This window comes from Sturnus vulgaris, chromosome 5, assembly GCF_052056855.1.
Source record: "Sturnus vulgaris isolate bStuVul1 chromosome 5, bStuVul1.hap1, whole genome shotgun sequence".
NCBI lineage: Eukaryota > Metazoa > Chordata > Aves > Passeriformes > Sturnidae > Sturnus > Sturnus vulgaris.
In genome coordinates, this window is record NC_142247.1 from 33,158,647 (window position 1) to 33,171,651 (window position 13,005).

The 13,005-nt window shown below is 37.7% G+C and overlaps 1 protein-coding gene across 5 annotated transcripts in view; it reads right to left on the reverse strand.

The window, feature by feature from the left end:
• Positions 1-13,005, reverse strand: part of RFX4 (regulatory factor X4) — an 87,059-nt gene that overhangs the window by 22,189 nt on the left and 51,865 nt on the right. For all 5 annotated transcript variants that reach the window (XM_088165382.1, XM_088165379.1, XM_014876949.2 and 2 more), the window contains exons 9-13: positions 11,052-11,152; positions 9,207-9,265; positions 7,520-7,664; positions 4,159-4,253; positions 2,590-2,707 (exon numbers count right to left, since the gene is read on the reverse strand). In XM_088165382.1, coding sequence (XP_088021508.1) covers positions 2,590-2,707; positions 4,159-4,253; positions 7,520-7,664; positions 9,207-9,265; positions 11,052-11,152 — 518 coding nt within the window. The remainder of the gene's footprint in view (positions 1-2,589; positions 2,708-4,158; positions 4,254-7,519; positions 7,665-9,206; positions 9,266-11,051; positions 11,153-13,005) is intronic.

Genomic DNA, 13,005 nt, shown 5'->3' on the forward strand with positions numbered 1-13,005 from the left:
TAAAAAATGTCTTTGTTTTTGGGGGGTCTAACGTTTTATTTTGAAGACTTAGGGTTGGCAATACTGAATGCAGCATTTAAAAACACTCCAGTGCCCTTGTCACTCTTTTGAATTTCTCTCTTCCTCTCCTATTATTTCTCCCACTGTGTATTTTTAAGCTCTGCATAGAGTTTTTGAGCCCAGAATTTGCGTGAAAGACACCAGACAAACAAGGTTTTGGTACTGAATGCAATGAATGCAATATTTTTATATTTTTAAATAAGTCGAATGAAATGTAAGCTACAGAGTGAAACTGATATCAGGGCATGCATTCCAGCCTCACAGTGAATGGCTATTCAGCACAATGTACCATAATTTATTCTGTGTTTGAAAGCTATTGTTTCTCACATGACTGTTGGGCTCTTTCAAATCTATCTTTAAGTACAGAAATGGATCCAGTTGTAGCCAGCAAATCAATCACTTCTTCAGGAAAAGGTAAGAAATCATTCAAGAGACTGTAGTTAAAACAATAAATAGCATTTGGCTCTAATTTTCAGGGGTTAACAGAAATCATGGCAATGCCCAGCTAAGGCACAGTAAGTATCAGCATCTATTAAGAGATACAGCAATTATGTCTAAGTAGCTGAACAACAGTGAGGTTTCCAGATCTGGAGAAAAACATGGAGTTTCTATTACTAATTAGTTACTTTATATACTGGGTGCATTACCCAAACATTGCCACCAACCGTGCCTTTGATATGCATAAGCAGGAAAGAGGGAGGGAGGCAGGGAGGGAGGGAGGGAGGCAGGCAGAGATAAAAAGAGAGAGGGAGCAAGAGAGAGAGCAGCTTTTTTTTTTTCTGCCAGAGATTGTTTCAACCTGCCCATGTCACCATGCTTAAAAGCTTTGTGCCAGTCACTCCAGTGCCAGATATTACCACTTCCTTTAATCAGATTTTGGAATAATCTCTTTCAAAGGTAAAAATATACTGTCCTGTACACAGTAAAGACCCCGTCATCTAACACATCAGTTCACTTTAAAAAAAACTACACTGTGAGCATCTGAGTCTACATATTGTTTGAGGTGGAAAAAATAATTAAAAATCAGTCCACTGAAACAGTTCCCAAGGCAGTAAAAATGCAAAACTTTTTATCTAAGTTAAGAAAAAGGTATATATATTTAAACATTTATAACAGTAAATCGGTCTTTGTTTCTCTTCATAGAACTCACTTAACGGAGATACAATTCTGAAAAGCTAGAAAGAACTGTATAAATTAAGTGCAGAAATGTTTCTGCCATCTAGCTCTGAGCTTTTTACATTCAGGGGATATTCTTTTGGAACTTGTTCAACTCTAATTCAAGAACAATATGTCAAATGGCTTTTCAGTGAAAGAATAGCATCATTAATGTAGATTTTTATAAATTTGTGTGCATGGCTAAATAAAATTTATGAGACTTGAGTAGGGATAACCCAGGCTGCTGGATAAGGATAAGGATATGGTTTTGATATTCAAAACTTCAGGGCTCCTCCTGCCTCCACTAGCATTGCACCTGAACAGGTTTGTGTTTTTTGCTGAAAATTGTCATCACCTTGGGGATGCTCACTATCCTGATGTCATTAACACCTGTTTGGAAAACTCTTTCACAAAGGAAATGAAAGTAGTTTCAGGTTAAAATATAAACATGTCATATAAATAAATATTACATGTATTATAAGTAAATGAAACCTATTAAAAATATCATATTGTATCTCACTGACAGTACTCAAATTGATACTATTAGATAGTTTGAAAAGCATAAAGGACATCAAAGCTCAGCCAGCAGAAAACCTTGCAGTTGTTCAATGCAATACCCATATAAAACCATTCTTTACTGATCTTTCTAGAAACATATTTAGACAAATGTGCATTTATAAAAAGCATCCCTCATGCAAAGTCTGGTCCCAAGTGACCGAGTGTTCACACTCATAGCACACCAGTCAAGTCCTTCTTGCTTTTAACTGATTTTAATCTGAACCTTTTGTATCTGAGGACAAAGCCCCCTTTCAAACACTGTGGAAAAGCAACATGATTTTTCATTTAAAAAGTAAAAATCTACTTTTTTTCATCCTGACTAACTTCCTAAGAAATGGAAGAGACTCTCTCCAGGTTATAGAAGCACACTCACTTTGCAAGGACCAGTTTCAAATGCTGTATCTTTTAAGAGGAGAGCTGGCAAAGTGTTTCACTGGAGAGCTTTTCATCCACTTCAGTACAAAGTCATCTCTCTTGGCTCAACATGTGGCCAGAGTGGTTTGGGTAAGCAGGTTCACTTTGCACTGAAGTGCATTAGGGAATGTTCCTGTAATGGACTCCCCCAGCTGCCTTGATCCCTGCAGCTCCTACCAGCAAACAGAAGGAAGTAGCAATGTTTTCATCTCCCCTGGCTGTGGCTCGCAGACAGACACCTGACTGAGCGTTATTCCCAAATGTCAATAGCCCCAATCTATTTTTCAATAGAGCACTGGACATGTGAAAACTGGTTATGTTTTCACTTAAAATGTACATTACAATCTGGCATACAGATTTTTTTGATTGTGGCATGCAATTATTACAACAAAATCCAAGTACCAAAGCTGGGTGCGCTGTGCAAAGTCATGTCCCGAATCACTCGAGTGCCGAAACAGGACCACATCAGGAGAAACTGCTGAGCGACCTTCTTCAAAGAGCCTTGTCTCTTGGCAGCTACCTGCAAGAGAGAGATGTGTCTGACATGGAGAAGCTTTTATTTCAACCAGCAATCCAGCTGAATGATGCATATATTCACCTTCTCTTTTTATACTGAAAAACTACTTACTGCCATCTTCACATTAAAATATACATTACAAATCAGAAAACCCAAAATCAGAATGGCCTTAGACAGAAAAACACCTTATAAACACGGACAACCTTCAGGAGGAAACAATAAAGTATTATTCAAGATTGGATCTCCTTCATACATTATAAAAGGACTGTAAAAAAATTTCTCTGATCTTCATCTTGACCTAATTACTAAAATGTTCGCTCTTTTTCCTAGTCAAGGAAACAATTTATAATCAATAATGTTTGATCTACTCTGCAAATTTATATTACAATTTCAAATGAGTTTAGTATTAAATGTAAAGCTTTTTGTCCCTTCTCATTTTTGTTTTTGTGAATTCACTTAGTCATTTTACTAGGAAAAATACTTTCCAGAAAGCACACTTTAGGCAGTAGCTCTACCAAAATTTATTTATTATAGCCATATGTGAGTTAAAGGACTAGATTCACCCAATCAGCTATTAAAATTAATTTATTAAAATTCATGTCAAGTTCTTCATTATAATTAACAGCTCTGGCCTGAATTTCAAATTGCATTCCACTGACTAGAAGAGAATTTCCCCAAAACAATCAAAGTATTTCAAGTAATCTGGAGAATAATCTGTTTTCTATATGGCTATTTTGCAGTAGAGAGAGAGGCAGCGTATTTTGGTTTGTTTTGTTTTTACTTCTGAGGTCTAACAACGGGAATGAAGAGTTGAGATTCTAACAGAACATCCTAATACGAAGAATTAACAGAAGTTAAAATAGTCAGTTATATATTTTCATAGTTTAGGTAAAATTATGGTGGTGTTGGATTGCTTTTGAAAATACATTTTAAAGCTTTGCTAGTAGGTTTCTGCATGTACTTTAATTAAAATGAAATACAAGTCCTTGGTATTCCATATCAGCTCAAAAGGAACAAAAATGTGTCCTTGACTGAAGAGCAATGTAGACTTTCATCCTTACATTTGATTGTATATAAATGAACTAGCTGTCTTAAATATCCTTTTAATTAAAATCTTAAAAGCCCAGATTATGTTTTTCTTTGCACTAAACCATTAGGATGAGACTGACTCTGAATTCATCTCTCTATTCTCTGAAATATTGATTTGATTGGAAACCTCAACCCCCATTCATTTTTGAATACCATCTTTTGGAATAAAACAAACAAGAGCAGAATAAAGCAAAATCCTGAACATGAGCGATTCTCCATGAAAACCAGTGAGATTTTGTGCACTACTGTTTTAGTCCTGCTCATTACCTTTTTTTTTTTTTGGTAATTATTTTTACTTTTTCTAAAAATGTATTACCTGAAGAGAGCTCATAAAGCACATGAGTGACTCACTCCTCCTTACCAACCTTTACAACACATCTGTCCACCATGGAATCCAGCCACTCGATGTACGACTCAATGGGGGACTGCTCCTCCAAAAGGTGATCAAATTCCTGATACACTGCCACACAAAACCAAAAAAAAAACTCACCTTAGAACTTGGATTCTGTTTCAAACAAAAGAAAAACAAATCACAAAAGGCTACCAAAAGAATCACAAGTTTACTGTGTTTTTTTTATAACAGATTTCTTAACTGAAACAAATGCGTCTTTCTTGGCACTGACCCAAAAAGTTTGCTGGGTCACTTATTTTTTTTCTACTGAAAGTGATGCAGTCATTGAAAGTGTTATTTTAATGTAAGCCAATCAGAACCTAATTTTTAAAATTAATGTTTTTATTTAAGTTGTCTGGTGTGCCCAGAAGTGAAATGTTTATGGTGTTTTCTATGAAGAGTGAGAAACTAGGCCTTGACCCCAGTGATGAAAAAATGTCATGCATGAAATTGATTCAGAAATGCATAAAGAATCTTCTAAGCACCAAGTGAATAAGTATTGTTGATAGGGAACTCATCTGTATAATGCTTTAGTTGCAAAAACATGATTTAACTGCTGCAAATCATCTATTTGTGATGCCAGACACACACACACAAAGAATGTCCATAAACTTCTTCAAAACAAATTACTATCAGTGCAGATATACTCTACTTATTATCAAGAAGAGTTGCAAAAAGCAACCTGTATAGTTTTTGATTTTTTCCAAGTACACATATTAATATTTTAATAAAAGAAGTTAAAACAAGTCATTCAACTGCAGTCCTTAAAACTTCACGTCTCATTTATATATGAGAACCAATGTCTGGAAGATAAAGAATCATGTGCTTTGACACCTCAACAAACTATTCTTCAACTCAGCTAAGATAAAAGGCCCAGTAGGTCAAGAAGAAAGATACTTTCTACCTGCTGTGTTACAGGATGATTTCAATGTTCTAAGCAATTCCATTTACAACTAATTATAATAACAGGAGGAAGGAATTTCTCTCCATAGGAAAGATAGTGAAGAAGGTGGAGGAGGCAAAGCATAGAGATGATAGGTAGGGAAATGAGCCAGAGGGGCTATCCAAAAATAATTCAAAGAACAACCTCTCTGATTCTGTTGGATCAGGAGGATGAACAGAAATGCATTTGCTAAACACCTGACTACAACTTTTTAAACTGAGACTTGGAAAGGCTGAGTTACCAGAAACATTAGTTGAGGAAGAAGGCAAATGATGTTTGGGCCACCCTTATCTTCTTTCATTCTTTTACTGAATGAGCAACCTTCCTTTATTCAGAACAGGATCACAGAGAAATCTAAACGTTGACTCCTTACCTGAGTATTTGGCTGGACAAAAACTGCCTGATACAACAGATGAAGTAATTCATATGCTGTGCAAAGAGGGGAGCAAGAGCAGAAAAACAAATCAGTTGCCTGCTTTGCTGCTGGAGCAATGCAACTGTGTACAATGACCTATTAGAGAAAATTAGATGTTTAGCCTTTAGTGATTGTTAAAGATACCTCAAAAGGATCTGAAAATGAGGGAATAAAGCAGAAAGCATGTCAGAGATAGGTAGTCCAGCAGAACAGGAAAGAGCTTCTCTTATACCCAGTGATTTTTGTTTATTTCTCTTAAGTTTGTTTATAGGCTTATAAATCTGGGTTTTTCTCTAGTTATAGGAGCTGAAATTGTACTTCCTTGATCATTAGTAACAGGAGTATGAAAACGGCCCTTAAATCAGTGCCATGTAAGTCATACAAGGCATAGTGAAAAAAATCTTTCATCAGGTAGAATAAACCTCAAAGATGGGAGGAAATATCTAAGTTCTAGAATATTCTCTATACTTATCTGAACATCTCATTGGCATCCCACCTCATGAGCTATTAGCTTACCATTTCTGACTAACTGCTTATTGGACTATATAGGCCTGAAATACGGAAAAACTTGCACACGACCAACAACATTCAGGAAAATTCTGTTTGGTTTTATTATGCTAATAGCACATACACAAGAAGCTTCATTAAACATTAAGGGTGTTCTGAATAACAGCCAAAAATGTTGCTGCTACGAGGGAGTATAAGTTTGAAAAATCTCTATTTTGGCCAGTGGTAGGATGCTGGGTAGATCTTGAAAACGTAACAGACAACAGAAGGATTCACTCAGCTTCTGGACTTCAGCCTCACTGTATGCTACCTCCTTTGCTACCATGTTGAGTTCCTATCTCCTCAAAAGGAAAGAGGGCCATGAAATGAATCAAGGGTTAAGAAAGAGAGGAAAGAACACCAAGAACCTCTCCCTGAAGAACAGAACTAGCAGAGAATACAAGGCCCATCCCTGAACAGAGGAGAAGAATTCAAGTGTTAACGCAGTGGGATGACTGCCAAAGTCAACCTCACAGAGTCCAGGTTACATGTGAAGGTGTCACCCCTTGTCTTCCCAACTGCTCCCTGAAAGAGTTACCTCACCAGCAAACCTACCCTTGCTGGGTTCCCACAAGTAGTTGCCTGGGCTGTGCCCTGTTCAGGCAGATTTTGGGTAAAAGATGATTGGTCCACCTCAGGAGAGACATGGCAATACAACAGGTGGGTTCACACAAAGTGAGGTTATATGAAGGATGTTAAAGACAAAGCTCTGTTGCCTCAAAACAACAAAACTCAATGTGCTTTGGGTTACACCTGAGCTTATAACTATGCAACACTTGCTGGATGATGGAAGGAATATTTTGTATTTGCAAAAGGTCTTTAATTGTAAAACCAATTTGCCAATATCTCCAAAGTCACTTTCAAGTCCATACCCTTCACTATACTAGACAGAAGCTAAATTAGCCAATGAGCTTGTCTGATATGGGACTTCTACTTAGTCATAAAAGTTCAGGGCAAAAGTTTATCCCATCAAATGCTCTTGGTTATGAAAATACTGTGTAAAAAGCAGCTTTTTATAAACAATTTACGAGGAACTCAAATACACAGCCACTGAAGTGTAAAAGCCATTCAAAACACAATTCTCCTGCAATTCTACAGCAGGAAAGATTGGACTTTCACAAGTTCAATGGTTTACTTGTAGATTTAGTTTGCTCAGGTTTGTGGAAAAACTCTTCCTGAATTTGGGTGCAAGTTTTGTGCCATTGGCTGTTCTGGTACTAGAAAGGAACGCATAAAGAAGTCGTGCCCTGATCTATGTCCCGAAACATAAGACCTTGACAGGGCTTTGCCTTACACTTTGGTAAATGTCTCTATATTTATCTTAAGACTCCAAGCAAACCGATGGCTGCAAAACCAGCACTACTTTCTCTGAGCTTTGTTTGCAGCAGGAAGCCAAGTTCACCTGGCTTTAATTGAAGATTCTGCTCTTACATTGTATGATGAGCTTTCTGTGTTCCTCCCGTGAGTCCTCCATAGTATAGAGGGTTTGTTTGGTAATGCTATTCAGATCCACATTCCTCCAGTCCTCCAGCATTTGAAATGTGATGTCTGCACTGTGGATCACTGTTCTTGATGCCTGTAATCCAATCCAATCTATTCATTAGTTCATGCTTTATTAGGTTAAAAAATAGGCTTTATCCCCTTTTACGCTTCCTTAGCTGGGCTCACTAAGTTGATTCTCCTCATGGACCCCCACCCACCAGCTTGATGTCTTATGGATATTACAGGGCCCTCTAACAAGAGAACTCTTCAGTCATTTTGCCTACTTTAATCAACTGCAAGTATTTTGACTGCAACCACCACAAACCCTAATGAGCAACACTAATCTGATGCTGCCATTGCTAAGGCTCCTCAATCTCTAACAGCTTTGCTGGTTTTCATTTCAAGTGTCAGTTCAGAACAAAAAAGCAACAAGAAAAATCAAACCAATACCAAACAAACCCCACTCAGGTCTGCACCCTCCCCTCTCCCAGTCCATGAAGACTCTCATTCTTCCCTCAGCCACATGGAAAGTTTAAAGCTCCTTGGCCTCCTCATCAGATCCACGTCTTGGCTGCTTGAGACAGGGATCTGCTGTTGGTAATGGGGAGAATGGACTGAGAGTAAAGGAAGTGACACAAGGCCATGGTCATGTACACAGATCTCTGTAAGTTAAGCAGAGATGATAACACACAACAAGGTTATCAGCTTCCCCAAGGGAGTGATGCACTTGAAGACTCCTTCACCTAAGAGATTTGATCCCAGGTTTGATGCAGAAGGTTGTGGTTTCTTTATCTGGATTTCCTCTGAATGGCTATGGACCTCCAGAGTTCAGTGATGATCTATGGTATTTGGGGAGAGGTAGCACGGGTGTCTCTGTCTCCACCACTAAAATAATGGCAGAAGAAACCCACCAAAAATTCCTTGCAGGAGTGTTTTTTATTCCCCTAGAGCTTCTTTCTGTGGGCTTCACCCTTCACAGAGTTAACCTGGGGTGTTGGATACACCTTCCAAAAGTGGATCTTTCAGGTGACAGGGAAAAAAACTATCCCCTCCAATACATGGATGAAACGTTAATGAATTCGATGCATTCTCTCCCTTTTTATACTACACAGAATTTGCCTTCGTGACTTTTTACAGTTAATTCTGATGTAAACTGGTGAAAACCAAACACTTTGGAGAGGCTTCTATATTCACTGGCTTTGCTTACAAGAACACATCTATTTACAACCCAGCTCAGCTGCTTTCCCTTTTACTAACTTGCATTTGATTTATAATATACAATTAGACTTGGAATGTATTGTTGGGCATGTAGAAATTTTTCTTGCTTTGCAACTGCCCTAATACAAATGGCTCTGAAATAAATGGAATGTCTTTCATTTATTTCCTTCAAATAAAATAATAATTTTGTTTCATGAAAGTACCCTGCTGAATGTAATGATCACTGGTTGCCAGTTGTCTAGAAAAGCTTTTTTCAGTGATTACTTTTTGATTTTGTAGAGGTGGCCACAACAAATACTGGAGACAAACTGCTAATGTATCTCCTCCTCTGAATAAAGTCCAACCTGTCAATTAATAAAATTATTTGAAAAGTCAATAAAAATGGCATTCATCAAACTTGGGTAACTGAAATGCTTACTTGGCAGAGATGATTTAGGGATGTCTGTCGCCGTAGTATTTGTGAGAATCTTCTGGACACTGCAGGAAAGAAGAGATACATATTTGCATACAGTGCTAAATAAGAATAATTACTTCAGAAAGTATTAAATTAAATAAGAACAACAACAAAAACTATATCCAGTTTCCTATACGAAATTGTGGCTACATAAAATGCACTCAACAAGCCCAGTTTTAACTTGATTTAAACCTTGACCTAAACCCTTAAATCTCAATCAATTTTACAGAGGCATATTACAAGCAATTATTTACAGATGCTGTGAATAATGAGATGACAAGAGAAACAGAGGACAATGGAAAAGCTTTGCTTGTTCAGCATAGCAAATTTTCTCTTGCTACACAAAGGAACTGGAGAACAGAAAGAACTATTTAATAGAAAGAAAAATGTTGGTGCAAGAATAAGTGCACAGAAAATAATAATAGCTACATTACGTGTGGAAATGAGAAAAGGTTGCTAAATCTTCATGCAATCAAATTTTGCAGGGGTCTTTTGGCTGGACTGGTAGGGGCTAAACTCTGATCCAGTTTCAGGTAGAATTTGATCAAAGTTTCTGAAAGCAATTGCATGACATACTAATACCTTATGGGCTGAAATGGCCCTATAGGTACTTGCCAGTCCTCTGTTCCCAGTTTAGCTCTTTGCAAGTGATATGGACCCTGAATTAAAATATCCTATTCTTGGAAAATGAGCGTTTAAAATGTATTGCACTTTTTTTTTTGGTCTGAAATCAGTGACTTGGGAACTGCAAAAATGACCAAAGCTTGAAGCTCCTCCTGTTAGTACCTCCACTGGCTGTGTACCCTTATGACAAATTCTGATGAGAAGGAAACAGCTGCAGAAGAAACAAAGGCTCATCTAAAAGACAGGGTGCACACAATATTTTCCTTTTATCAGAAGGACCAGATTTTCAGATCTATCCAATGAGATGTTAGATGTGGTCACAGAGTGAGCTTTCCTTCCATACTGTGCATAAAGGTGGTTAAAAAATATAGATTGATAATGATAAGAGCACTGTCCATCTCTTTCTGTCTACCTGTAAGATTGGCAAAGATTCTGCTGTTGAAGATTGCTGTTGATATTTTTGAACTGGAAAAAGATGTGGTAGAGCATATTTTCAGTTCAGACTTAGTTTAATTTATAAAATAAATTAGTAAACAATTTAAACCACCCTGAAATTAGTTGTTCTAACTTCCATCCTGACTGTTCTCAGTAACATATACACCTAATTTTCCACGCTGATCAAAATAGTTAATCCTTCTCCTAAATTAGGTTTTTTTTTCCCCTTTAACTTTGTGGTGTGGAATTTAGTGCTCATGAAAGGCAAAGAATTGAGAGCTGTGAAATAAAGCAGGCTTTATCAATAGGTGATGTGCACTGCAGGCATCTACAAAGCATGTTTGAAAAGGACTAGTGCCCTTTCCTGTGGTGACAGGGTAATTTGATCTCCTTCATTTCTAACTCTGGCACTTTTTTGAGCAAGGGCCTCAAGCTGTATTCAAATTCTACTAGCCTAAAGGTTTGTTTAATAATTTTCTTTGTCTAATATGCTTAATGTTTGCTTACTATCAACAAAATTAATTTCGTATCAGAATCCACAAGAAAGGAAAATAAATTCTCGTTTTGGGCAATGCCTCGTTTCACTGAGATTGGTTCTCATGAACAAGTGGAGATTCTAAGTTAATGTAAGATTTGTAATGATGACAGGTTTTAATTCCTAAAAGAACACTAGTCTTATTTCCAATTAATTTGTAATCGATAAACATTGTCCATCCTAGTTTAACAGGAGAGAGATTGGGTAATACATACACTCAAATTTGATATTTCGTAGGTTTTCTGGTAAATCATGCAGAGCTACTTTCAGCCACTCATCCAGTTGCTTTGCAAACTTTCGGATCACCTGCGTCAAACTGAAAAAAGGAATCACAACATCATAACACATTTACTCTGTGCATTGTACTATAAAAGCTGTGAACGTGTGAAGACCATGAGCATTTATTTACAACTCATTATAATGCAGAGCTGCTAACATGTTTTGGTTTGTAGGCATGAAGAAAAACTTCTGAAACTTCTGGCAACTTTTGCAAGGAAAAAAATATTTATCACCATGTTCAAAACCTCACATCTCTGTACGGCATTACTTTGATACTTACAAATGATAATTTTACTTTAAATAAAATCATTCCCATTCTCTACAGATATGAATTCACAACTGTTTAAAGAGGACGAAAAATCAAGCTTTGGATTTCAGCTTGGTTGTACCCACATTTATACAGATGTACAAGGGGATATTCAAGTAGAGCAACAACCAACTCTCCTGCAGGCCAGAGCCAGTTAGTGAGTGATGATGGCAGTGGGGAGGAATTTTCAGGCCAAGCCCACACAGGTTGGGGAGCTGGAGGTGGAGCAGGACCTGCCTGCTTAGCCATGCACAGGACTGTGAAATTTCTCTCTTCTTTCTTGCTACCCCTTCCCGATGGTTCCATAATTTCCTGTTAAACTTGGTAGGCAGCTCATTCTTCCCTTCTCGTTGGAATCCTCAGTAAAAAATTACAGTTCCAGGAACAGTTGCAGAGCACTGTGCAGAGGATCCCAAGAGCTGGTTCTGACAAAGCTGCACTGCCTGTAGCAAAGCTAGAAATGCACAACTGAGAGAGAAAAGATAGAGGAACTTCCCCCTTTCAATCAAGAAGCTTTTTCTGCTTGTACTCCTAGCACACTGCATGGACAAGAGAGGTGGTAAAATAAACACTACCATTGGCCTGCTCTGCTCCACAAAAACACCCAGAGAAGAGGGGATGGATGACAGCTGCTGGGCTCACTAAAATGTGCCTTTTCTGGATAGCCAGAATTTGTTCCCAGGAGGTATCTCAGAAGATTCTGGCTGAGTCAGCAAGATTTCCTTCAGGAGCTTCCATTGCAATGAGACCCTTCTTCACCCCCTCCAGTGCAGGCTATGGCTTAATAGCCACAATCTGGCCCTTTATATGCATTACAAAAGTCTATATTCACACTCAAGTCTCTCCTTATTTGCTATGAAAGAACTAAGCAGCTTGAGAAAAGGACTGCTGTTCTGTTTAATCCTTCCAATGAAATAGATTTGGGGGGGGTGAGGGGCAAAGCCTGTAAAAATACGTACGTCTTATCAAGAACAGCCCGTGCTTATAGCAGATTTCTTGTGCAAAATACTTTCACTTTAGCAGTCATGAAAGGCATGTAGGAGAGCAGAACAACATCGTGAAAACATTTTCCTTGATTAGAGACACTTTAAAATCTTAAGGGCTGAAAACACAGTAGCAATAAAAAACTCCTAGAGCAATATTCTTAACAAATTACTCAATGTCAAGAATGTATCAGTCAAATAATATTAAAGGTATACAAGACTATTTAGAAAAAGATGGCTTCCTAATGCATATAACAAGTAAAACTAGAGGGGAAAAAATGTTGACTGCACTCAGTGATTACACTTTTTGTTGTGGATTGTTGGTCTCTGTCCTGCTTTACCTCTATGAACAAGAATTCTTGAACTCACATGAATGAATGCCAAGTAGGAGGAGACCAGCTGAAATCTACCACGTGGATTGGAAAAGTTAATTTAGTCTGGATTCAGCTGAACATTAAAAAAACCAAGAAGAAGGTGGTATCCTTCATCACATAAAAACCCCCAACTCTACAAGTTTTTCATAATACAGGCCTTGTTAAAATCTGATCATTTTCAGGAACATCTAAGCTCTTCAATTCCTTTCAAAGGACACTCTGATTT